The sequence below is a fragment of the Manis pentadactyla genome, chromosome 19 (genome assembly GCF_030020395.1).
Source record: "Manis pentadactyla isolate mManPen7 chromosome 19, mManPen7.hap1, whole genome shotgun sequence".
Taxonomy (NCBI): Eukaryota; Metazoa; Chordata; class Mammalia; order Pholidota; family Manidae; genus Manis; species Manis pentadactyla.
The window spans coordinates 29,011,393-29,038,762 of record NC_080037.1 but is presented as its reverse complement, the minus strand read 5'-3'; the positions used below and the strand labels follow the sequence as shown (position 1 = coordinate 29,038,762).

Sequence of the window (27,370 nt, the reverse complement as noted above, 5' to 3'; positions counted from 1 at the left end):
AGCTCCACATTAATGATACTTAGATGATATTCAGAATGATGTTACTAATACATGCCAGCCCACCAAAAACCTAATGTTATGTTGGTAAGAATGATGACATAAACACACTCCAGCAGGCTCCTCACTCCCCATGTAATCTAACCTCCAGTGCCAATCATATGATCCTAAAGCCTAAGGCACCCTATGGATTAAACATGCACAGCCTAACAGAGACCGACACAGATGGTCAAGGGAGACTTTATTTTCTTTGATATTAACAACAAATACTGCATTTGAGTAAGCCTGCAGTTAGTGGTGACCCTTCTCTCCCAGCAGAGTCACTAAAGACAGCAAGAAACTGCTAAAATAACCAGAGGAAACCAGAAGAGGCCCTGAGCACCTAGCTGCTGTACCGGTGTGGGCCAGTGAGGGCAGGGAAGCCAGTTTTCCTTTCTGACGATTGTAATGGCTTCACTTTACCTAATACAAAATAAAAAAAATCACATTTCAGAAGAAATATTATACATAATGTATTCAGAAGCACTGACTGCTTTTTCTTCACCTTTTTCTCCATGAGCCTGTAGGCATTTGAGTCTCCTGAGTTTCTTTTACACCAGATGTGGGCTGTTTGAAAACTATTTCATTATCTTTACCATCATCATCTATCTCAGCTGCTTCAGATTTCTGTTTCTCCAAAAAAGTTGGTGTACAAACTGGTGTGGGGTCCTGGATTCAGTAAGCCAAAGATTATAATACCTAAATGTGGGAGGATTAGGAATGACTTTTACCCCCACCCTGCCCCTCAAATATCACCTTCCCTGTTTCTACAAGTCGTGATGTTATTTTAGGCCTGTTCCAACCTTCAGTGATATAAGTGCGTATAATAAAGAGCTTAGGTGCTTATCATACCTAGTTTGGAAATTTACAATTAATTGGAATACAATACGCTCCATTCTAGGGCATCAGGTAGAAAACTAATGTTACATTTATGAAAATAGAAGCTGTTTTTCCCTACTGACTTTTTCACTTTGCTGGAAAGGTAAAAACTGCAATAAACTGACAATGGCTTTAGCTAAACTCACTTTATCTGCTAAATCACCAGTAAGGGTTTACCAAAAGTCAGAAGATTGAATTTGAAATTTTAATAAGTAATAACAGTAGAAACTGCTTTTCCTTTTCAAATTATTTCTGTAATACCTGATACCCATAATACTGAGGACAATTTTACCGGGCTCTCCACAGGCTTCTCAGGAGATTTCTGAGGGCCTTTTTCTTCTTCTTCTTAGGTAAAACCTTCAATAAATTTTTGGAGACTTCATCAATTGGCATATTTATCAACTGTAGTGTCTTAATTATATTTTCCCATATATCTTTCCTTTTATCTGGCATGTAATAAGAAAAAATTTACCTGGCTATCCAGTCTTCTCAGGAATTTTCAGAGGGCCTGAAGCTTTTAAAAAATTTTTTTTGTTAGAAAAATCCTGCAGTAAATTTTGAGAGACTTCATCGATCGACATGTTTACCAGCTACTGTGTCTAATTTTCCCATCTATCTTTCTCTATTATCTGATATGAAATATGATAAATAAAAATTTACCTGGCTGTTTATAGATTTCTGAAGATTGGTGTTTGAATCATTTTTCCCTTTTTATGCATAATCTTAAATAAACTTAAAGAAGTTATGACAGCCTCACATATTTGCATTTTTAACTTAAATCAGACCCCCATATGTATCACCAGTAAATCCTCCCTAAATGACACAGCACTGCAGTTCAAAAGGCAAAGCCCACAAACACAGGAATGACCTTATTAGAAGGGAAAACTAAAGAGGGTCCTGACTGAGGAGTGGGTAGAAGCCACAGAGGGGGAGGTTAAGGTCCAAGCCAGGGGCTGGCTGCACAGAGGCCTGGCAGGGAGGTGGAGCCAGGTGGATGCCAGCAGGCAGGCCCTGAGTGGGCAGGCAGTCCTGGCAGAGATCAGGACAGGGGCAGCGAAGCAGGCCTGCCTTCCCAGAGTAGCCAGCCTTTCTGAGCTTCAGTGCTCCAGCTCCTAAAGGTTCCCAAGAGTGCCAGGGCCCAGGTCTGTGACAAAGTGCTCTTCAACACATATCCCTGGAGACCATGTTTGGGATCTGGGAAAAGAACTGACCACCAGGAACTGGGCCCAAAGAGGGTGACTCAGTCTTCTAGTTTTTAGACAGGTTAAAAACCTAATAAACTTGGGAATACACGCCAGCTCTTATCAAATCATTAGCTTTTTGAAAATAAGCATGAGAGGGTCTATGGAAGACCCAAAACAATCTTGAGATTTAGTTAAAAGGCTTCCACACCTGAATGACCTACATTCTTGTTTTACAGTAAAAGACACAGCTCTCCTTACCATGAAAGGGGATCAAAGAGTCAGCAGGGTCCCCTGTTTGAACTAGCAAGCAAGACCTGGATGAAAGTCTGTGCTAACTCATCTTCATAGAAGCAGACTTGCTACATTTCAATACCTACTCAATTAATTCATAGACTTGAGGCTTTCTAGTTAATCCTGATATTACCTTTAAAACAATTTCCAGTTTAAAACATTAAATGAAGTTTTTATTGGAATGCATTAAAAGGATAGTGAACTACATATCTTGGTATTTACTGACAGCATAAAATGAAATAAACCAATTATTTAATTCTGGTAACAACACCTTTAATTGTAATCTATGAGCATTATGGTTTTTGGTTAAAGTAGTTTAACTTCAATAATTTAAAGACAGGACATGAAATTTTGCACATCACTTTCAGGAGTTTCTGCTTCTGTTTGAGGGAGATACAGGACTTGCTCTGAAAAACTCAGCAAGGGCGTACAATGCAAAGTTTCCAAACCTAGTATTGATAAACACTGCATCATACACTCCATATATCAAATCATGAACATGTAACTAGTGAGGTACAAACCCACCCCAAAGAAAATACTTACCAATGAAGGAAATTATAATCAATTCATTTCTTAGCTAATCTCTTCCTGAGCAATTTTTCTTTCTTTTTAAATCACTCCTCCCTCTGTAGCTTCTGAAGAAGCGTCCGGTTCTGATTGTACCGCTTCACTGCTGGACATGATGGCTTTTTAAATGGCATGTGCCACTCTCTGAAAAGTTCCTCGTGCACTTTTTCAGGTGGTGTGAAATGACCTATGTCAAAAAGAAGAAGGCCTTCAGCCAAGTGGAGGGACAATTTAATGCTGATTTCAGGACTCCCCAGTGTCCTTCTCCATGTCTCACTCAAGATGACATGTTGCCATGTACACGGGGCAGCCCAGGAGAATAAAGCAGGTACCCTAAGGAAAGGCACAGTCACCAGCTGTTCATCAGACAGCTACTGTGCAACAAGAACTGTTCCGGGGCAGAGGATACATCATAGAATGAGATGCACAGGATGGGTTCCTGAAGCTAAGGATCCCTCCATGGGTCATGTGGCCTGCTGGAGCCCAACTCCCCTGGGTCCCTCTCCAGGATGAGGGCAGCTCACTGCCTGTCTGTCTACATGTCCCTGTGAGGGCCCTTTTCAGGCTATCAAAGCACAATGGAACATACAGGAGGAAAGCCAAAATCCCCAGAGGCAACCCACAATGATGGACGAGGAGCAGGGGATAAAGGCCCCAGTGCCCCGGTCCCAGTGGGAATACTTCTGTCTCCAGTGTCACCAAGCAGGATGGAGCTGAGCAGCTGACTAACATACACTTCACTGACTTCTGTCTCACTTCACACCCTGCAGGTATTTTCCTAGGATCACATCCAAAATAAACTACCTCATTCAGAAAAGATGTGGCCCATCCGACTGTGACCCACCTTTCAGGAAAAAGCCAGACAACACAGCACTGGTCCTCCATGTGTGGGTGGTCCTGACATCCTCTGAGTCCCCTCTTGGCCATTTCCTCCTACAAGAGCCATGCCTGTAACTTGTGAATGGTCCCGTGACATAAAAGAGGCTACTGAGATTCTCTCTCATGGCAACAGAGCCAGTTTAGAGATGCTGCCTGAGGAGCCTGGACAGCTGTTCGAGCAGGCACATGAGCCTTGGGCACCTGGGGGTGGGTGTCCAGTGCTCATACGGGTCCGACAAGAGTACTTACACTTTAAGAGTTTTTCACCAAAAAGGTAGTTGTTCATTGTTTCACCAACAATCTTGGCAACATCTTCAGATTCAAACTCCACGAAGCCATAGCCTTTGCATTTCCAGTCTGCAATGGAAAATTCACCACAAAAAGTAGGACAACTGAATTCTCACATTTCATTAAAATTCTAAAATGCCATCAATTTAACAGACATTAACTGCATTAACAAGTAACACTATGACACCTTCAATTCCAACTTCAACTCACAATATGGGGTCCGTTACAGGAAAGGGCCCAAACCTGCCATCGATTTTAAGGTATTCCTGGGTTTTTGATTATGTGACAAGTACATCACTCTAACTGGAATAACTCAATAGCAGTGCCTATCACATAAAGAAAATTCTGGAAGCCCCATGGTACTTTATTCACAATCGATTTCATTGGCAGTCACTTTAGTCATGTCTTAGAAACACTCAGGATAGTACAATGCTTCACAGAGAATGCAGGTTATACAATTCTCATTCTATATGTTAAGAAGTAAAAAAACCTAACTCCTCAGTGTCTCCAAGCTACTCAATAAAATACTGTGGCCATTTTCATGTTTCCTAGGGATTGATCACCTTTATAGTTGGGGCAAAGGAGCAGTGTCAGCATCCCTGAAATACGCATCCTGGGTTCCGGACTCTTGGCCTCATCTCAGTGACAGAGCATGGGTCCGAGAGTCTGAATGCCAGGTGCTGGGTCCTGGCTCTGACACGTACTTGGGAAGGTAACATTAAGTCTCAGTTTTTCATTCCATAAAACAAGGATAAAATACTCCCATAGGGTTGCTATGAAGATAAGAAATAATCAAAAGTGCTCCACACAATGCCTGTCAAGGACTCAATAATGTTACTGCAGGATAGCAGATTAAACTGTCCCAAAGAATGCTAGTTGGTCACTATTTTGAGCCAAAGACAACTGAGAAGCAGATAAAGGAAAAGCTCACTGCCTCCTGTATTTGTCTAAAAGCAAGACATACCAAAGGTGCCTTCCCTCCTGTCTACAGGAAAGACAAAAGTTAGAGTAGTCTACATAACAAAGCCCACTAATAAGACTTTATCATTAATTTCCCATTTATTTGCCTTCCCACAATTTGCATCCTGAGAAACTCAAAGTCCTCTTCCTTTGTCTTGTCACTTTTCTGAAAAGGCATTGTCCCTTTACTAAGATGCTAAGAGGGCCTAGTTCTCCCTGAGTGACTCATCTCTGAGTACTCCTGTGGGTAGCATACTTATGTTTGATTTAGTCTTGTTAATCTGTATTTCTCAGTCCAATTTAGAGTCCCAGCCACAGAACCTAGGGGAGTAATAGAATTCTTTTCTTCCATATAGTTTCCATTATTAGTAACAATAACTAGAAATATTTCACAACTTTGCATTAAATATATTTTTGGATTTGGATCAGAACTGGTGATGTGATTCTGGAAATAAGAAACCACTTAAAAGGTTCATGGCTTAACCAAGAGGCTCATTTTCTAACACCAGCTATGCTATTAACTAGTAACCTGGACACGCCCACAGGTCTGGCAACAGGAGGACTCTGATAAAAAATAAATGCTTAAAAACCCTTCGCCATCCTCTCTTTCAAAAAGAATGGAAAGATGAAGTGGAAGAGATGCTATGAAATCCAACGTAATGTGCAACTGACATAAACCTACTGAAAAGTCATGTGAAAATAAAATGTCAGGTGTCTAAAACAAACACACCAAATACCTTTACCTAGTAATCCCAGATTGTTCGAAATACTAAGCAAATAGTCAAAATTGGGGTGAATGGGGAAGGTGGTAGCTTTATTGTGCAACAACGCTGGACAAGGTAATATTAGTGCATCCCCTTAAGGAGCAGGCTACCTGTAAGACAACCAGCCCAAACTCATCATAACAGTCAATATCAAGAAGAGCAGCAAAAGGGGAAGGAACGGTCTCATCTGTTGAAGAGTTCCAACCAAGCACAGTGCATGGACCTTGATTGGATCCCATGATGAGTAAGGAAAAAAAACAGCTCAAGACACTTCTGGAACTGAGAACACATGAGGATGCAGAGAATGTTATGGATGCTGCACTATGTGTATGCGGGAGGGTCTTATTATATTCATGATTAAGTATTCAGCAGTAAAGTATTATGGCTGCTACTTTCTCCAAAAGGTTCAGCAAAGAAAAAAGTCTATGTTTTTACAAATATGTAGAAAGATGAAGCTAGTTTGTCAGGATGTCACTAATGAATAGTTAATGGGTGAATCCAGGTGAGGGGTAGAGAAGTTCACTACACTATTTTTTCTACCAGTCTGTGGACTTGAACATTTTCAAACTACAAAGGTGGGGAGAACAATGACTACATTGTAATATGGGAAGAAACGTACAAAATAACACAGCACAAAAGGCAGAAAATTTTTTTTCAAAAAACACAAGGCATTCAAGATGGAGGCATGAGAGGTGAGACAGAGAATTCCTCCAAAAACCACATATAGTGTGAAAATATAGTTAATACAACTAGTCCTAAAACAGCAACAGGGAAGAAGGCTGCACCAGACTGCATACAGGCCTCAGGAATAAAGCAGACCACATGCAGCATGGTAACTTACAAAAGCCTTGATCTGACCGGAGCCAAGCCCTTCCCCCCATACCAGCTCACCAGCAGGAGGAAGAGAAACAGAGCAGGGAGGGTGTGGAAGCCTAAGACTACTGAACACCTAACCCTGGAGGTCTGCTTTGGAGCACAAACATTGTGTGGTGCTCTGGAGGTTGGTGGGGTTGGGGAGCTGGGACAGGTAGAGTGCTTGAGAGACTGAGATTCCAGCTATTTGTGGAGGATGGGGATCCACACCCAGATGCTCTGGGACAAAGGAAAGGCAGGCAGTCTGAGAGGCTACCTAGCAGTGAGAGGACTGCTGAAGGGGTGGGATTTGCATGGAGCTTCCTACATGAGAGAAGGGATAGGTGGACAATGTTGTCTGGGCACACTCTGCTCAGCAGGTTGGGAACTTTGAGGAGCTTCAGGTACTCCATCCACCTGGCTGGCTACTCAGCTCTGAGGTCCCCCACTGTGACCTGCAGCCTGTTGTGCCTTCCTCCTGTCCTGCCAGTACCAGCTTGCAAACCAGCAGTCACTGCACTGGCATCAGGCCAGTGAGAGGGAGGTCCCACCTACAACAGCTAGAGATGCAAAGCACAGAGGCTTACACCTGTGTGCTTGGCCGACTGGCTCTGATACTGGAGACAGGCACTGCAGCCAGGAATCAGGAAACAGCTCTTTACTACCTGCAGGCACCAGCTCTGCTCCCCTATGACCCTCAACCTCAGTCAAGGGACTGAGCAGCTCCAGACACTGGAGTTTTTGGGCACTAGTGGGCACCACACAGAAATATGAAATGTTAGAAGAACATGGTCCAGACCAAAATCTCACAAACCCCAGAAAAAGGGCTAAATGAAACTGAAATCACAAATCTTCCTGAAAGAGAGTTTAAAATAAAAATCATAATCATGCTCTTGGGGGTACAGAAGAATATTCAAGAACTCAGGGATGAATTTAACATAGAGAGATTCAATGATTAAGAAATTCCATATCTGAAATGAAACATGCAATGGAGGGATTTAAAAGCAGATTAGATGGAGTAGAAGAGAAGGTAACTGTAATAGAAATCAGAGAAGAGGAATACAAAGAAGCTGAGGCACAGAGAGAAAAAAGGATCTCTAAGAATGAAAGAATATTGAGAGAACCGTGTGACCAATACAAACAGAACAATATTCTCATTACAGGGACACTAGAAGAAGAAGAAGAGAGAGTAAAAGGGATAGAAAGCGTCTTTGAGGAGGTACTTGCTGAAAACTTCCCCAATCTGGGGAAGGTCATAGTCTCTCAGGCCATGGAGATCCACAGATCCCCCAACACAAGGGGCCCATGGAAGACAACATCAAGACATAATAATTAAAATGGCAAAGATCAAGGATAAAGACAGACTTTTAAAAACAGCTAGAGAAAAAGATCACATAAAAAGGAAAACCCATCAGCTATCATAAGATTTCTCAACAGAAACCTTACAGGCCAGAAGGGAGTGGCATGATGTATTTAATGTAATGAAGCAGAAGGGCCTCAAACTAAGAACACTCTACCCGATAAGGTGATCATTTAAATTTGAAAAAGGGATTAAAATTTTTCAGATAAGCAAAAGCTGAGAGAATTTACCTCCAAGAAACCACCTCTACAGTGCATTTTGGAGGGACTTCTATAGATGGAAGTATTCCTAAGGCTGAATAGACATCATCAGGGGAAATAAAACCACAGCAAAATAGAACAGTTAATTACTAAGCAGATGCAAAATCAAAACAACTACCCCAAAAGTCAATCAAGGGATAGACAAAGAGTACAGAATATGATACTTAACATATAAAGAATGGAGGAGGAAGAAAAAGGGAGGGAAAAAAGAACCTGTAGGTTGTATTTGTAATAGCATATGAAGTGAGTTAAATTAGACTGTTAGATAAAAGTGAATTACCCTTGAACCTTTTGTAACCACAAATCTAAAGCATGCAATGGCAATAAGTACATACCTATCAATAATCACCCTAAATGTAAATGGTCTTAATGCACCAATCAAAAGACATAGAGTCATTGAATGGATAAAAAAACAAGATCCATCTATATGCTGCCTGCAAGAGACTCACTTTAAACCCAAAGACATAACAGACTGAAAGTAAAGGGATGGAAAAAGATATTTCATGCAACAAACAGGGAGAAAAATGCAGGAGTTGCAGTTATTTGTATCAGACATATTAGACTTCAAACAAAGAAAGTCACAAGAGACAAAGAAGGACACTATATAATGATAAAGGTGTCAGTCCAACAAGATGATATAACCATTACAAATATCTGTGCATCCAACGCAGGATCACCTACATATGTGAAACAAATACTAACAGAATTAAAGGGAGAAATACAATGCAATGCATACATTTTAGGAGACTTCAACACACCATTCACTCCAAAGGACAGATCAACCAGACAGAAAATAAGTAAAGAGACAGAGACACTGAACAACACACTACAACAGATGGACCTAATGGACATCTACAGAACACTTCATCCAAAAGCAACAAGATACACATTCTTCTCAAGTGCACATGGAACATTTTCAAGAATAGATCATATATTAGGCCACAAGAAGAGCCTCAGTAAATTCAAAAAGATTGAAATTGTACTAACCAGCTTCTCAGATCACAAAGACATGAAACTAGAAATAAATTGCACAAAGAAAATGAAAAAGCCCACAAACACATGGAGGCTTAATAACATGCTCCTAAATAATCAATGGATCAATGAACAAATAAAAACAGAGATCAAGCAATATATGGAGACAAATGACAACAATAATTCAACACTGCAAAGTCCATGAAGGCCGTGCTAAGAGGGAAGTATATTGCAGTTCAGGTCTACCTCAGGAAAAAAGAACAATCCCAATTGAACAGTCTAAACTCACAATTAACAAAACTAGAAATGGAAGAAAAATGATGCCCAAAGTCAGTAGAAGTAGGGTCATAATAAAGAACAGAGCATAAGTAAATAAAATGGAGAAGAATAAAACAATAGAAAAAATCAATGAAAGCAGGAGTTCATTCTTTGAGAAAACAAACAAAATAGACAAAACCCTAGCCAGACTTATCAAGAAAAAAAGAGTTTACATACATAAACAGAATCAGAAATGAGAAAGGAAAAATTACTACAGACACCACAGAAATACAAAGAATTATGAGAGAATACTATGAAAATTATGTGATAACAAACTGGATAGCCTAGAAGCAATGGACGACTTTCTAGAAAAAAACAATCTTCCAAGGCTGACCCAGGAAGAAACAGAAAATCTGAATAGACCAATGACCAGGAAGGAAATTGAATTGGTATGCATATTGTTGAGACAACTGGAAAGTCACTTAACAATAAAATATATCTGTACTCCCACATAATTTAAAATGTTAAAGATCTCATCTTCTTATGTTGACAGATAGTAGCTGTTTTAGTGGGGGTGAGGATTTAATAATACAGTTAACTGTTGAAGCACTGTGTTGTATACCTAAAACTAATATAAGATTGTGCATCAATGCTATTTGAATTAAAAAGATTTAGAAATCTCCAAAATAATACATTCACTATAAAAACAAGGGGTACCTTTGTTAATAGGACATTTAAAATTATGACAGAATTTGAGTAAAATACAAAGACTGATAAATCTAAGTGCATAAAATATGAAGAGTTCTTCCTAGAAAAATTAACATGGACTTAAAAGTCGAATAAAAGCTTGGAAAATATGTCTAATTCATATTACAGAAATGTGAAATGAAAAGTGATAATTTGATTATTTTTAAAGAAAAGAACAATAATTGGAAAAAAGGAGCTAGCTACCTTGATCTGAAAATTAAGAGAAAAAAATAAAACATAACAGTAGGCCTTAAATATCTAAATACAGCTAAGCATATTCCTAATAATGACAAATACATTAAAACTACACAAAAGTACCATTTATTATTTATTGAACAGGAAAAATATTCAGAAGATTGACAATATCCTATATTGGCAAGGCCAAGGAGAAGTAAGCACTGGATAACACTACAGAATAACATACAGCACTTCTATGAAAAATAATTCAAGTATCTAAGTAATTGCCCAATAATCCATTAATTTTATTTCAACCAGTGTATCTTGGCAATAGGTTCACACAATTTATTATTCATCCTATTAATCATTATCTGTAAGTAAAATATCAGAGTGGTCTGAGTGAGATTTATCCTAAAATGAAAACAGCAATGTACTGATAAATGTGTAAAATAAACTCCTTCCTATATCAAAGAAAGAGATCAGTGAACACTGGGGGGATGTGAGAAACTTAAAAAAGTTATAACTTAAGTGAGGAAACAGGAATGGTGGATGGAAGGAAGACTACTCTGCATAGACCCTTCCTTTTTTTATTAAGGTATTATTGAGATACATTTTTATGAAGGTTTCACATGAAAAAACTGGTTACTACATTCACCCATGTTATCATGTCCCCCCCATACCTCATTGCAGTCACTGCCCAACAGTATACTAAGATGCCACATAGTCACTATTTGCCTTTTCTGTGCCAAACTGTCTTCCCCATGATTCCCCCATACCATGTGTGCCAATCATAGTACCCCTCAATCCTCTTCTCCCTCCCTCTCCATCCACCCTCTCCACCCCTCCCCTTTGGTAACCGCTAGTCCCTTCTTGGAGTCTGTGAGTGTGTTGCTGTTTTGTTCCTTCAGTTTTGCTTCGTTGTTATACTCCACAAATGAGGAAAATCATTTGGTACTTGTCTTTCTCTGCCTGGCTTATTTCACTGAGCATAATATCCTCCAGTTCCATCCATGTTGTTGCAAATGGTAGGATTTGTTTCTTTCTAATGGCTGAATAGTATTCCATTGTGTATAAGTACCACATCTTCTTTATCCATTCATCTACTGATGCTTCCATATGTTGGCTATTGTAAATAGTGCTGCAATCAACATAAGGGTGTGTATATCTTTTTGAATCTGAGAAATTATATTCTTTGGGTAAATTCTGAGGAGTGGAATTCCCGGGTCAAATGCTATTTCTATTTTCAGCTTTTTTAGGAACGTCTATACTGCTTTCCACAATGGTTGAACTAATTTACATTCCCACCAGCAGTGTAGGAGGGTTCCCCTTTCTCCACATTCTCACTAGCATTTATTGTTCTTAGTCTTTTCGATACTGGCCATCTTAACTGCATAGACCCTTCTTGTATCATTTTTACTTTAAACGTGTGGGTAGGCACACACCTGATCATCTACATTTGCCCTCTTACAGCACTAAATTATGTTTTCTACCTTTATCTTGCATCTACCTACCACTTCAGCATTTTATTAATAATAATAATAATAATAATAATGGAGAAATGTGGGATTCACATTTAAATCAAGTATAAAAATCAAATGAATAATCATATTTGACCTGATTGTTTATAGTTCATGATGCGTGATCAAAACTGAAAGTTTCTGTGATATGACTGCCCTTGCACTGTTCACCATGTAAGAACTTATTCGTTATGCTTCAAAAGATTGGAGACTGTTGAGAATTAGGCTTGGAGTTGATTAATGATTGTGCATTGAGTCCCCTATACAGAATTTTATTGTTGTTAACAACCATTTGATCAATAAATATGAGATGCCCTCTCAAAAAAAAAAGTTAGACTAAAAAAAGCAGCAAAGTCTAAAATTGAAAAAAAAATACTAATGCAAATAAATGTAATACTCTTAATTTAGTAATGATCCAGCCAGAGATTAAAATTATTTCAAATCTTTTTTGAAGAAAGTATTTACATTTAGAGTTGAATATTCTGGGTCAAATAAATGCAAAGGCATTTTAAACTTTGTTTAGTAGTTTAATTGCTAATAATAATGTTTGCATTATACTCTTGATGTTATCTTCATGAATATCGAAGTATAAGGACATTATATTTAAGTAAGTAAACATATAACTAAAAAGAAATGTGTTAAAACATTTTTAACCATGTATTACTAAAATTGAATTGCAAAATCCAATAAGAACTAATGAATTAAGAATTTTATTTCTATTTCAAATCTCTGACACCACAAGACCCTGGAAATAAAGACATTTAAACAGAATTGATCACTCCCATCTAGCACCAATAACACAATTCTTGGATTCTAAACATTATTCCAGAATGAAGAAAATCACACCTTTTTGGAAAGATATCTGATTAGGCTGTAGGGGGCAGTGGAAGCGTACATAGGCCTGGAGCATCATGTTGTGTTAAAAAGAAAATAAATGCTCAAGGACTAATGGAGGCATATCAAATCAATCAGGAGCCAGTTTCAAGAGGCACCCACTCGTCAAATTTGGGATAATTTGAACTTCAAAGAATAATTAGTGTAATTGATTGTGACAAATTAAATAAAAATTCATGAATGTGTGCTGATACATTTTAACAAAAGAAAGAAAAATTATCTTTCAGACCATCATGGAAGGTCACTATTATGCCAAGTCCTTACTCCAAAAAATTGGAAATTAAAGGGAAAAATTAAAGATTTATGAAATCTCAGGGGCAAGCTTAAGTTAAACAGAGCTGGTAAATCAATACTTGTTTTTACACAAAAATGATCATTTAAATATTCAGAAAAATGATAGAGTTGATTGTAAAAATCACTTTTTTTATAGCCAACAATGAAATAATTGATTTCAGGCTAGTTTCACAAATAGATTCCACCAACATTAAGTGAAGGGTTTGGACAGGTAGTATATTCACAAACGCTAATATGAACAGCAAAGATGCTGCCAGTTGTAACAGTCCACCTTTCAATGTGGGGGATCTGGCTGTCACTAGAGGTTCAGATTCAGATAAATGGGCTCCCCTAGTGACAGCCAGGCTTCTAATGCTAAGAATGCCACTTGGCTTGATGTGAAATTAAGTAATAAGATACCAACTTAAAATATTTTTAACTTAATTATTTGTATCTTTATTTTCATCTTAAAGTTTTCAGGTTTTTGTAAAAATTGAAATGTTAATTATGGTCAACTGATTTTAACTAATTATGTCATTTGTAATGTATGGAGATAAAAGTCAAATTTTAGACTCCTGTTGGATATTTCCAAAACCCTCTATACCAGCAAAATCTTGAAAATATTATTAGATCTAAACATCATTACTACAGAGGGCTTTATATCTCTTAACATGTATTTTTTTTTATATATCTTTATTTTAAAATAACATTCTTGTGATTCAAAGGTGGTAGTATTAAAGATAGAGAAATCGGAGAATATAGATATGTATAAAGGAGTTAAACATTGAGTCTCAATTCATTATCTCTAAATTCAACTACAGTTATCTCTAAATACTCTGCCACTCTTTGTTCTATTAACATTTATTCAGTGTTAATTGTGTGTGTGTACGTGTTGGTGAACATCCTTGAGAAGATGTGACCACCCGTTGACACTGTGTGCTGGACCCCAAGCAATCAGAAGCTCTTCAACCCTCCCATACTTGCAATGTGGTTTCTGCTGGACTTTCCCCCTCCCAGAGACTGCATCAAGACATAGCCTTGAGACAGTGAAGTGGTGTTGAGATCTTATGGACCGTATACATGGCTGAATCCAGGTAAGGCTTCTATAAAACCTGAGAATTTGGTAGGTGGGTGCGGAGAGCTACTCACCCTGCAGCCTCCCAAGACAAATCTCAGGTGTAAGTGTTTAGTGAACATGCTGCCTAGCAGTGTGGAGTGGCCTCCCTCTTTCTTTGCTCTCTCCCTGTCCTTCATGTATGGGACACAGGTTTCAGGTTACATCCGTTGGTTCTCAAGGAGCTTGTGAACCAAGTGTGTATGTGTTTTTACTTGATAATGGGTTGTGCACCCAATTAAATTCTAAATTCTCTTTATGATTTGTTTGAATTATAGGTGCTACATAGGCTTTGTAGAAGATCACGGTTTCATCATTTTTTGGTATGTATTGATCTATTGATAGATAAGCAAAAGTAAGTAATAAGTACATCTTACTACTATTAAAGATATGACATAATCAAGTTTTTGTGTGTTTGTGAATTGAGACTATTTTGAAGATGGTGAAAAACTTTTTTCATTTCATTTGAATTAGGAAGCTTCAGAAAGACTAAGAAGTCATGGAGAAAGTTTTGAGAAAGACAGGAGAATGATGGATGGAACTAGGTTCTGAAGTGACTGCATCTAACTCATTTCCTTAGATGTTCTATGAATAAGACGCATAGCATTTTGGTTTGCCAAGTTTTTAATGATGTGCTTTCAAAGAGTGATTCATTCATCTTTCAGATTATAATTACATCATCCACATAACATTTAACACAAATCTGATTTATGAATAAAAATGAGTTAAGTGGTACTTGAAAAAATAAACAATAATTGGGTCAATAATGAAAAATTTGAATAAATGTACAAAATATATGACTGCGATTTAGCCATCATTTTTTTACACAAGTGGGATATAACAGTTTCCCTTCCTGACAAGTTACTCGAAATGTATGAAGAGGTGACTTTATACGATATCCATGTTTACACATAAATTCAACAGTGTCATCTGTTTTAGAATAAATTTTTTTCTGGTAACGCCATCGTAACTGAATGTTATGTTTTTCCATGATTTCTTCTGAAATTATACATGCATCTGAAGGTTAAAGATATGAACATAAAGCATTAAGTAGTTTACAAATATTTTCCACAGAATTTCAGACTTTGAAGTAGAATCATCTACACGGGTTCAGGACCTCATTCTCAGCACCTTTTCCAAATCAACTCATTTAAAATCTATCATGTAGACAAAACATTTAAAATTATTAATGATGTAAAAATGAGGTACCATGTTTAATGTGTGATAATTAAATATTATAATTAAAGATTCATAATGTCAATTATCATATGAAGATTGTTCATTAAGGACTCTTTTGTTACTTAAACAATGATTTTTCTATTCCCTCACATACTAGTGCTGGTAGTCAAGCATTCAACAATGGTTACTTGTTGGTACCCTTGAAAATTCTACCATAAACAGCAAGACATCATACTCATTATAATGATTTTCTCAGGATCCATGAGAATATTTAAATATTTACCTAAGCATTTTGGTGGTTCTGACCATTCTCCATTCCTACATATTATATTCCTGTTTCCCTGAAGTTCATAAAAGGATTGGCATTGATACTCCACTGTTGATTCTGGAGCATACACCGGTAATGGGAATGAGGTAATATCTCCATTGTCAATAGGTGGAGGGGGTCCACATTTCCCTTTAGAATCTAAAAAATATGTTATTTAATTTATTGAAAGACCAAAGAAAAACACAGGTTAAACAAAGCAAATAAAACTACAGCATAATATGTAATATAACACAAAAACTACTGATTTCTGATGACAGAAATGATTCACTGAAATTTTAATCACTGAAAATGAGTCCTATTTTAAGCACTTGCTTCACCTACATGAAAGCACACATAAAACATTAAGAAATATGTCTGCTTTGCAGTATTCCGGTACTAAAAGATGTTTCTCTTAGTGAATATATCCTGGGCAGATGGATAGCTAAGATAAACAGAAAAAAAATTTTGTTTTTATATACAACATATGGCAGCATCTATTGTATCTTTAGTCATTTTTTATTGATTTTGATTTCTACTACAAAGACATGACTCCTTTAACAAAATTCAAAGAATTACGAATTTATAAGATGGGAAAGGGAATTGCTGGCTTCCTGTTCTGGACAAGATGAAGTACAAATATTTCTGTTTATACCATCTGCTAAGTTAAAATCCTGAACCAACATTAGAGATGTATGAAAGATGTAGAGAAGAAGTCAGTCTGCTTAAGGACCTTGGAATTAAGAAATCACATTGCAGCAAGCTGTTCGGGCTTTCATGTTTGCCTTCTTTGTATCCTGGACTAGACACCAAAGAAAACTGTAACCCAGAAATGATGTCAACTTTGGGCAAATAAATCTCCCAAGAGCCTGCTCTCTCACCAAAGGCCCAGGAAAGGAGCAGCTTATCAGGAAAGAAACATTTTTTGTAATACCTGAATTACTCTGGAAGAAACTCATAGATAAAGCCTTAGACAACCTAGACTTCTACCCACACCACGAGGGGACCAGACTTCTCTTCTTTTCCTGTGATGCCAGTGGGGGCCAAGTAGGAAGGCTGGGTGGTGTAATGGAGGCCTGATCTATACAAGATTTCAATAGAAATCTAAAGTCTTCAAACATAATACCCAAAGTATCCTGAATACAATTGAAAGAGTTATACTAAGCACCAAGGAAAATCTCAAAAGAGAAAAAACAATCAATAGAAGACAACATTGAGATGACACAGATGTTGGAATTATGTGACAATGGTTTTAAAAAATGTGGTGGAAATTATAAGCCTGAAAAATATAATAACAGAGTAAAAACTATTCACTGGATGGCCCCAATAATAGATTGCAGGTGACATAAGATAAACTTGAAGCTAGAACAAAACAAATTACTCTTTAAAAATAGATTGAAAACAAAACAAAACAAAATAGACAGAGCTTCAGGGACTTGTGGGAAGATAGCAGAGACTGGACAGCAGAAAGAGAAAAGAAAGGGGTTAGAGATGGAAGAAAAAATTAAGAAGTAATGGCTAAAAGTTTCACACTTTGGCATAAGGCATAAACCTACATAGTAAGAAAGGTGAATGAATTCCAAACAGGAGAAACCCAAAGAAATTCATGCCAAGTTACAGCATAATCAAACTGCTGAAAACAGAAGAAAATGAAAAAATCTCAAAAGGAGCTAGATAGAAATTATTCAAACCTCCCAGACAAATGAAAACTAAGAGAATCTGTCTAGGGCAGACATATTATTAAGGAATTGCTTAAAAACACTCTTCAAATAGAAAGGAAAGGGTAACAAAAGGAATCCTGAGACTTCAGGAAGAAAGAATGAACAATTGAATTTATAAAAATTAATAAAAATAAGTGGAAATCTTCAAATAGACAAAAAGGATAACAGAAGGAAGATTAAGAGACTTAAGGAATGAAGAATAACCAAAGGAATTGACAATGGGGGTAAACATTATAAAAGAATCTTTTTCCTTATGAGTTCATTAAATTATGTTTAATGTTCATGCAAAATTATACCATTTGATATGGTGCTCAACGAAAGTAGAGGAAAGTACCTAAGACATTTATGTTTGAAGTGTGGGGAGAGTAAATGCATCTAAGTAGAAGTAAGGTTTCCATATTTCATTTGAAGTTGTAAAATTTCAATACCAGAAATGAGTGATAAGCTACAAATGTATGTCTTAATACCTAGAGCAATCACCAATAAAATTATAAGGAGATATATTCAAAAACAATACAGATATATCAAAATAAAATTATTTTTAAGTGTTCAAAAAAATCCATAGGGAAGGCAGGAAAAGGAAACAGGAATGATAAATGGTGAAAACATGCAAAACAAATAACAAAATGGCTGACATAGTCCCTAATACACTAATAATTACTTTAAATGTAAAAAGTCTAAATACTCAAGTTAAAAGACTGAAAATGACAGGATGGACACATAAACAAGACTCAACTATATGTTGTTTTCAAGAAACTCTCTTCAAATATGAAAACATAGGCAGGCTTAAAGTAAAGGACTGGAAAAACTATCTACCATGCAAAAGTTAATTTGAAAAACTAAAGTGGCTAAAATTCGAATATTCATATTTGACCTGTTAATTTTTATTTCTAACAATTTTCTAGAAGATATTAATGCTGCTATATCAGGAACCATAATTTGAGGATTACTGGGTTATATATCTCCTTTGTTGACTCCCCTTAATTCCTGAACTCTAAATACTGGAGTGTCCTATAACCAAATATGTATACAATAATTTCCTGGATGAGCTCAGGTAGTAGCAAACCTTTAAAAATAACCCATATGCTGAAGAAGCCCAAATTTATCCCATACTATACGTTCATGCCTGGGCTGCTTATTGCATGAAATCCAGAGTGGAATTTCATAGGGCTGTCACATGTCCTTAATATATCTTTAATACATTTATCTCTCAGGAAATAACTGAGTGTCTTCATGCTTAAGTTAAGGGATTTTCCATGAATCCAACTGTCTAAAATGTATTTATTTATTAAATAAATACACCATATATTATTTATTTCAGTCCACCAAAGAATTAAATTATAAGTGCCATCATTTTCTTTGTATTAAGAAATTATTCCATAAGAACTACTTTGTTATACATTTTTATTAAAATATTTTGTCCCTAATGTCTTTTAAAATTTGGGAAGAATTAAGATATTTTACCTTTGCACATAGGTGGTTGTGTCCAGGTTCCATTTAAACACATCACTTCTTCTTCCCCAAACAGGTCAAAAGGTTTTGTGCATTCATACCGTACTCTGTCACCAGACAGGTACCTTTGAGACTCATTTGGTATCACAGCATTTTCCACTCTGGGTGGGTTCATACAGGAAACATCTGAAGAGAAAGAAAAAAATATCTACAGTGTAATGATCATTTTGAGTAGCAAATTATCAAATAGGATTCAAAATATATTTCAAGAGGGATTTAAAAAAGATCAATAGCTAATTTGTCACTAAGACTGCTAATTTTGAGAAGTTTACATTAAGTTTGAGGAAAAGGAGAGCAGTTTTCTAATTTTAAATTTTAAAGTAATTTTAGAATTTTAATAACTTTTAAATAGTAAACTGTTTTAAATATTTCTAAATAATATTTTTAAGAACATTAAAAAACTTCAATCTTATTTAGGCTTCTATACTTTAAACTCCCTCTTGCATCCTTCACTAGAAGGTTGATAGACATTTTTTAGGCCAGTGAAATTGAGTTTTTGTGGACTCTGAATTTAGTAAAATCTGTATTATAAATTATATAAATCAAAATGAATTTTTAATAAACCACAACAAAATCATAGTAAAAACCTATTTGGCATCAGAATTTGGTTTACAATCTTCTGTTTATGAGTTATAGTTTTAGACCCCCTGACAAATAAAAACAACAGGTTATTCCTTAGAGAATAAATCAAGACTTAACACTCTTGGAAGAATACCATAATTGAAGATGATTAATCAAAGGACCTAAACAGGAGATGTAGAAAGAATCTCTTGGGAATTGCTAAAAATAATTTTGGGGTTGTATTCAAAGTTTTTGATTCAGTAAGTCCAAAATAAGCCTGTTAATTTTTTTTTTTGAGAGGGCATCTCTCATATTTATTGATCAAATGGTTGTTAACAACAATAAAATTCTGTATAGGGGACTCAATGCACAATCATTAATCAACCCCAAGCCTAATTCTCAACAGTCTCCAATCTTCTGAAGCATAACGAACAAGTTCTTACATAAATCAAGTATAAAAATCAAACGAATATTCATATTTGACCTGTTAATTTTTATTCCTAACAATTTTCTAGAAGATGTTAATGCTGCTATTTCAGGAACCATAATTTGAGGGTTACTGGGTTATAAGATTAACCACTGAGTACATAAGTTCAACCCTTAATGTGAAGTACAACCTTCTTTGACCAGGCCAAAAAAAAAAATCTATGTCCATTTTTTTAATGATGCTAAAGGCAATTCTATATTAGTTAAGACAGTTTTATAAATAAAATTTTAAAATTTCACTGAAGTACCTCTGCATGTTGGCCTTCCTATCCATTTCTTCTTAATACACTGCACAGTATTGGACCCATCCAATTGGTAATACATTGGACATTCATAAGCCACTTGTTCTCCTGACTTATATGATTCCTTCTTTGGGCCTATGAGTATAGCATTATCAAAGCTTGGTAAGCCAGAGCAATCCATTTCTGAAAGAAAAATAACATGTACTTGTTCAGTAAATCTTTAAAAATATATAATAGCTAATAACTATATTCTAGAATAATGGGTACATATCAAACCAATGAATATTGTACAATAATTTTCTGACAGTCTGAAAAAATTTTCATTCAATTACATTGAATGGTTCTACATTTATCAAAAGTATAACATGGGAATGCTGATAGTAAAAGCCTGAAAAGATATGGATATATGTAATACTTGAAACCATACTTCTTGCATTCAAATTCCTTTTTGCTCTAAGGAACATATACATCTAAACTGTGTATATTTTCTATTCTTTTGATTCTGTCAAAATCTGTTACCTTTAATTATGTGAAATATCTTACAAAATTATATATTTATGAGGAGATAACTGATTAACAATAAATTGAATAATGATGAGATTGATGAACAGGGGTCCACTATGATAATATGCATAGAGATGAGAAATTTGAGAATATATGTCAGAGGATTCCAAAGTGCACAGAAAATGACATTAAAGTGAGATCATTTAGCTCATGTCGTCAAACTTATTATACTAGGGCTATTAATTCTCTACCAGAATCCAGGACTTTTCAGACATGCCTTGTTAAATTCTAGAATTACTGCTTAGTTTCATATTTTTACCATTTGTGCTCTGAACTAAGTATATTTATCAGCCTTAGAACAAAATGAAATATACTATACTTTTGCATTCTGGTGGATGGGACCATTTTTCTCCTAAACATTTTATAGATGCAGGTCCATCAATCCCAAAACCTTCAGCACAGTTGTATGTAACTTCTTCTCCATATTGGTAATTGTCTAACTTGTGAGATAAAACACTGTGCGGAATCAAAGGTGGTGGTTCACAAGGAAGTCCTAAAATAAAATGACAGAATATGAATATTCGCATATGTATACCTATGTATATCAATATCTATATGAATAGGTAGGTTTAAATTGATCACATATCCAGTTTTAATTTTTTTAAATCCCAGAATTAAAAGTAATTCTATAACGAAACAATGAAATTAAAAATAAGATTCATTTGATTTAATAAATGTATTTGGTAAAATAACAATGATTTAGAGGTAAGTGATTTTGTGTATTTAAGAATCTAAAGGATTCTGTCTCATGATTTTGATGACAATTGACTATTTTTAATGAATTGTATTGAAAATAGACTCTCAGTTTGTGTACTTACCTACACACTGAGGTGGGGAACTCCATTTTCCCATATGGCATGTTACCCCGTCTTCTTCAGAGATCCTGAAACCATCTTCACAAATGTAACTTAGTTTGGTGCCATGTGCATAAAGCTTGGGTTCAAATGTTTCTTTGCTTATTTCTGTAGAGCTAGATAATTTAATCGTTCCATGCTCTACAGGAGGTGGTTGAGAGCATGAGATTTTTTCTATATGAAGAACAGAGATCAAAGGGTCAAGCACAGATATAATATTTAAACTGAAAAAACAGAATCAAATACTATTTGAGATTTTAAAATAAGGGTAATTTGAATAAACAGAATTTTTAAAATCCAGAAAGTATTTGAAAATTGCAGGGATACATTTCCATAACATCTATGCTACTATCTTCTGTTCAATATGTTCCTTCATGTTTGTCCATTTATCATGAGGAGTAAAATAGGCATAAACAGAAGTTTATCTGTATTTACATAGTACCCCAAGGTTTTTGTTTGTATTTATTTCATAGTGGAAATGAAGGAATGCTGATGATTTGTATGCCTAGATTGTAGCTTATTGCTTCAAGATAAAATGGAATAGATATAAAGAATGGCCTTCCTCTTGCTCATTTACTCAAAGCACAGGGGAACATCAACTTCATTTGACAGAATGTTATGATGCAGGTCATTCACTCCTTACCTACACAGCGTGGGATTGACTGCCATATTCCATTTTTGCACACAATTTCTTCTGCTTCCTGAATTAGATAATTTTCTTGACAGAAAACAGGTATTTTTTCTCCATCCCAATAATTCACTGTAGTTGTCATATCTTCAGCATTGGGAATCTGAGGTGGAGGTGGGCATAATTGTTTTTCTACTTCTAAAAATATTAAAATTAGATTTTTTGATTAAAATCAGAGGTTAAAATATCAAGAGGATAATTGAATAAATAAAAAAGTAATGTATCATAAATGACTAAATGATAATGTTGTAGTCTATAGTTAAGTGTTATACTCTTCACCTTGTATGGCACTTTAATATATGACATTTGGTTTATATTCTATGGCCTTTCTTATAGTTACTTCCTTTTATTATCTGTGATTGGTCTTGCATAATTTATGTAAAAGTGATTTTAATTATTTCTAACCATTAGGATGTTCTTACAGAATTGCTCACTCAATAACAGGCACTAAAGAAAGACTGATATCAAGATCGTTTTTATAGATATCCGTGATCAAATGTATTGCGGGATTATATTAAAAACCTCACAAGGATTCTACCAATGGAAGCTGATTAGCCATAGGAACAGTTACATGTAGTTAATGTTCAAGTAATTCGATACAGATTCTTGCCCAAGGCATGAATTAGATGTGTTCACTAGTGATTCATAGTGTACTTAAAGTTCAACAGTCTTCTGGAGGCACTGTTACTAGCTTGCCTGAATTACTAAGGGATATGTAGATCGATGAAATTCACCTGACAGCGTGGCTTTAGTTACATAACCAGCATGTTATAAAATATTCCTCTGTAAACTTGTGTTCAAGTTCCCATAAAACTGAGATACCTCAGCTCTATCATGGCAGTTCATAATCTGAAGACAAAGTATGCCCTTTCAAGTGAAGGGAAACTGGAAGGACAATAGTTGGGAGATTTTGGACACCTCTCTGATTCCTTGTTTTGCTTTCTCATATGATCCTGTATCTTATTTCATAAGTGTGCACAAAGTAGTCTTATAAGGCCTTTTAGTTGTCTAACATTTTGTATTACATTCAGGGAAATACTTGACTGAATACATTTCATTCATGCTTACTGTCAAAGCTTCTATTTATATCTGTCAATAAGAGTATGTTATATTTCACTAAAAATGTATTTTATTACTTCTGTTTTAAATTTCTTGGCATTTTTTTCAGTTTCTTTTCTTCTATCTCTGATGTTTAAACATTTTTGTATTAATAATCTTAATTTGTACTATTTCTTGATAAATCTTATCAGAGGTTGGTCTGTCTACTAAATTTCCCTGCAAATCAACTGTTTTTGCTTTCTTTTTAGCTCATAATTTATGCTTTAGTTATTCTTTCCTTCTAAGGTTTTTGGGTGTATGTCCTTTTCTAGATCCCAGGTTGTAATACCTATTATTTTAGTTTTGTCCCTTGTTTTAAAAAGCATGTTTCAGACCTATCTATATCTGTGCTTGTGCTGTGTCCCATAGATCTCAATGTGTATTGCTATCATTGTCATTTTATTTAAAGTATTTTCTGTTAGTAAATCATTGATACAGGCTTTACTTTTATTTTCCAGATTTGCGAAGTGGATAAATAATGTATGTAGCTAGCTCTCATTTTATTTTTGTTTTTAATTTAGAAATAAGAGTTTGAAGGCATTGATTTCTTGAAATTTGTTGGGAATTTATCACATAGAAATGATCAATTGTTTTAAATTAAATGACTACATTAAATAAGACAAATACAGGCTTCAAGACAGGAGTATTAAAAACATAAAGAAATATTTTATAATTATAAAAAAGGTTAATTAACAGCGACAAAGCAATCATAAATGTGTATGTATCTAAAAATATATCAATATACATGAAACAAAGGTAAAGAGAATTAAAGGAATAGACAAATCCACAAACCTACTTAGCAATACTCATAGCCTTCCTCTGACTGAAAGAACAATTAGATAAAAAAAATTTCAAAAGGCAGATAAATTTGAAGATCACTTTACCTTGAACTACTTTAACCTAATCAAATACATAGAGTATAACCTAAACTTTTATATGAAAATGGAACAATCCTAAACAGAAAATATTATGAGCCAATAAAAAGAACTGAATACATTTTAATCTTTTAAAATTTATTTAGGCTCTTTTATTTTTTTGGTATCATTAATATACAATCACATAAGCAAGTTTTCTAGGTGGTTTGTTATATAGCTGACTAATACACATGACACAATATTTAGAAAGTGTTTTGGTTAGTTTCTAAATTAGCTTTCAGCTTGAAAATTATTTGTAATAATAAATAGCTAAATTTTTAAAATACACAACAATAACACTTTTACAAGTTAGGAAGAAATAGAATAAATTTCTGAAAATATAAACAGCTTACCTGTGCAGGTTAGTTCAGGATCCCATCTTCCATTTATGCAGATTGAGTACTTGTATTCTGATTTTCCCCTACATTTGTAACTTATATTATAGTTATGCTCAAATTCAGTCTTAGCTGGTAGGTTTGCCTCATGCACAATTAATTTTGAAGATTTACACTTCTCAAGTCCATCTGTTGCTATAAAATAAAAATATTCCCTTGAAAAGACTATGATGAGAATCAAAGCAACTACTCCTACAAAATAAAAGCTATGGAGTCAATAGTATAATGAAATTAGAAATTATGCCGATAAATCTCACCAGCCAATTTTGATCATATTGCATGATATGGGTTATCATGTATGAACATAAGTCATGTCTATTCTTTACCTTTCAGAAAAAATATCCATTGTAAAGACATTCTGCACTTTGTGGATTAAAAGAGCATGATAATTTTACTGTTTTGGATTATCTACATAGTGAAAAGTCATCACCTGACTTATTTAGTACAACACTTGAAATATGTGAAAATGTCTAAATTCATTTGTTTCTTGATCTCAAGCATCTCTACATTATTTTAAACCCACAATTTAAAAGCATTAAAATAAAACAATTATCTGTTGGAAAAGAACATATGGAATTGCTTGCTTAAATATACCTTTTCAAGAGAGGTAATGTATAACAAGAAATGTACACCTAAGATATATTGTACAGAAAGTGATTATTTAAGCAGATATTTTGCAGGGTAACCAAAGACAGAGATAGATACTTTTGAAGAATATAGCCAGTGGTTCTATAACATATTTCTGTGTTAACAGCAACTTCACTAGCTGGGGTGAGGATTTAATAAAGTGTGTAACTGTGGAACCACTGTGTTATATACTTGAAACCAATACAATATTGTGTATCAATTATACTTCAATAATAAATTTGGTACTTAAAGTTGTGACCTGTTTTCTATATATAGTCTTAGAATCTTTGAGAAGCTATTTTATACACCAGATCATCCTATAATCCAGTGATATTATAATGCTATAATAAATTTTTTCTGACTCTAGTGTGAGTTAAACATGGACCATAGCAACTTTTTTAATTTAGCTATATATTTCAAAACTTCAATGCAAATGGGAGCATTTTTTGAATTTGATAAAGTATCATTATAGGTTTTTGGTAGTATTTGTTAATGATTTGTTAATAATTGGCCAAAGAAAAGTAATGATTTTCTAATATAGTCTTAAAAAAAGAATAAAATAAAGGATATTATTTCAAAACACACTAGAGTCTTAAGACTTAGCACAATTTTTTGGACTTGTCCAAAGAGTTGAGGAGGACAAAACAAAGTATTCGCCAAGGGATGGTAACTGAAGGAAAATCTATAATCAAAAGGAGTGGTGGTGGTGGTTGTCATTGACCTGTGATTTCTGAAAGGATTTCTTTGTTGATTAGGTGAAAACAAACATATAGAGAAGAGTGAAAAATTAGACTGGATTTGTAAAATTCTATTGTGAATTTACATTTTTAGTTTATATTTTTTGCTTGTGGAAACACAATGAACTATAAACAAATGTTTGGAGTCATTATAATTTAAGACCTGACATTTTCAAAAGTATCTCTTAATTGCAAAAATACGGTTGCAAATATAATTTTTACAGTAAAAACATTAAATTTTGTTAAGTGTCAATTTAAGAAGTACAGTTCTCACCAATGCACTGAGGAAGCTGGGTCCATGTCCCACTGGTACATGTGATTGATCTGTGTCCAATCATCGTAAATCCTTCCCTGCAGTTGAACTCCACGGAATCTCCATGATGATGGGGAGGGGTGGGGGGCTCAGCATACCCATGATCAAGTCCAGGTATAGCTCCACAGGTACTATTGTCCTCTGTGAAAATTTCATTAAAATGTTTATTTTAAAAATATAATTTATGTGTTTATATGATTACAAACAAAAAGTGTTCACTTAAGTTTAAATGTTAATGTTTTATACATTACCAATACACATAGGCAAGGTTGTCCATTCTCCATCAACACATTGAATTTTATTAAAACCTTTCAACAGAAATCTAGGATTGCAAACATATTCCACCACATCACCATGTCTATATTCTTCTTTCTGTGTTTCTTTAACTTCCCCATTGGAGAGTTGAGGAGGGGGAACACATGATTTTACTTGCCCTATAGGAGAAATATTGTGTCAATAATGGTTAAAGTGTCTATTTTACAACTTAAAAACTGAGTTAAACGTTTGAAAGTTTTTTCTTTAATCAGTTTATTATTTATAGTACAATTTATTATAGCCTTCTTAAAAAATGAGAGAAGGATGGTGTTTGCACCAGATTCATGTCTCTCAGTTCTATTACTTAAAGTGAATTAGGAATTATATTCAAGCTCAGAAATTAATGTTGATAATCTAGATATTCTAAAGATGTGTGCAAACCAACTAAGAAATATGGCTGTGCAAATGCTAACAATAATCATTCTCCAAAGAAACATTTTTATCAAAGCTTTTTGAAAAAATGCCATCATTTGAGGTAAACAGTCGGTCAACATATTTTAACTTAAAGTCATACATGTGATTATTTCACTGTAAAATGCTTGAATATTGTTCAGACACAGTAAGTGAAACTTGAGATAAGGTACATGC

At 34.9% G+C, this 27,370-nt stretch overlaps 1 protein-coding gene and 1 pseudogene across 3 annotated transcripts in view; both read right to left on the bottom strand.

Moving 5' to 3' along the window:
* Nucleotides 1–513: 513 nt before the first annotated feature.
* Nucleotides 514–4,374, bottom strand: LOC118929510 (MKI67 FHA domain-interacting nucleolar phosphoprotein-like; annotated as a pseudogene).
* Nucleotides 4,375–14,878: 10,504 nt separating this feature from the next.
* CFH (complement factor H) overlaps nucleotides 14,879–27,370 on the bottom strand; it is a 104,840-nt gene continuing 92,348 nt past the window's right edge. For 2 of the 3 annotated variants that reach the window (XM_036919696.2, XM_036919697.2), the window contains 10 exons: nucleotides 26,719–26,901; nucleotides 26,429–26,608; nucleotides 24,749–24,925; nucleotides 22,339–22,521; nucleotides 21,660–21,869; nucleotides 21,161–21,334; nucleotides 20,284–20,460; nucleotides 18,941–19,114; nucleotides 15,735–15,917; nucleotides 14,879–15,289 (listed from right to left, as the gene is read on the bottom strand). In XM_036919696.2, coding sequence (XP_036775591.1) covers nucleotides 15,087–15,289; nucleotides 15,735–15,917; nucleotides 18,941–19,114; nucleotides 20,284–20,460; nucleotides 21,161–21,334; nucleotides 21,660–21,869; nucleotides 22,339–22,521; nucleotides 24,749–24,925; nucleotides 26,429–26,608; nucleotides 26,719–26,901 — 1,844 coding nt within the window. In that variant the 3' untranslated portion in view covers nucleotides 14,879–15,086. The remainder of the gene's footprint in view (nucleotides 15,290–15,734; nucleotides 15,918–18,940; nucleotides 19,115–20,283; nucleotides 20,461–21,160; nucleotides 21,335–21,659; nucleotides 21,870–22,338; nucleotides 22,522–24,748; nucleotides 24,926–26,428; nucleotides 26,609–26,718; nucleotides 26,902–27,370) is intronic. The other variant, XM_036919698.2, reaches the window with a different exon arrangement.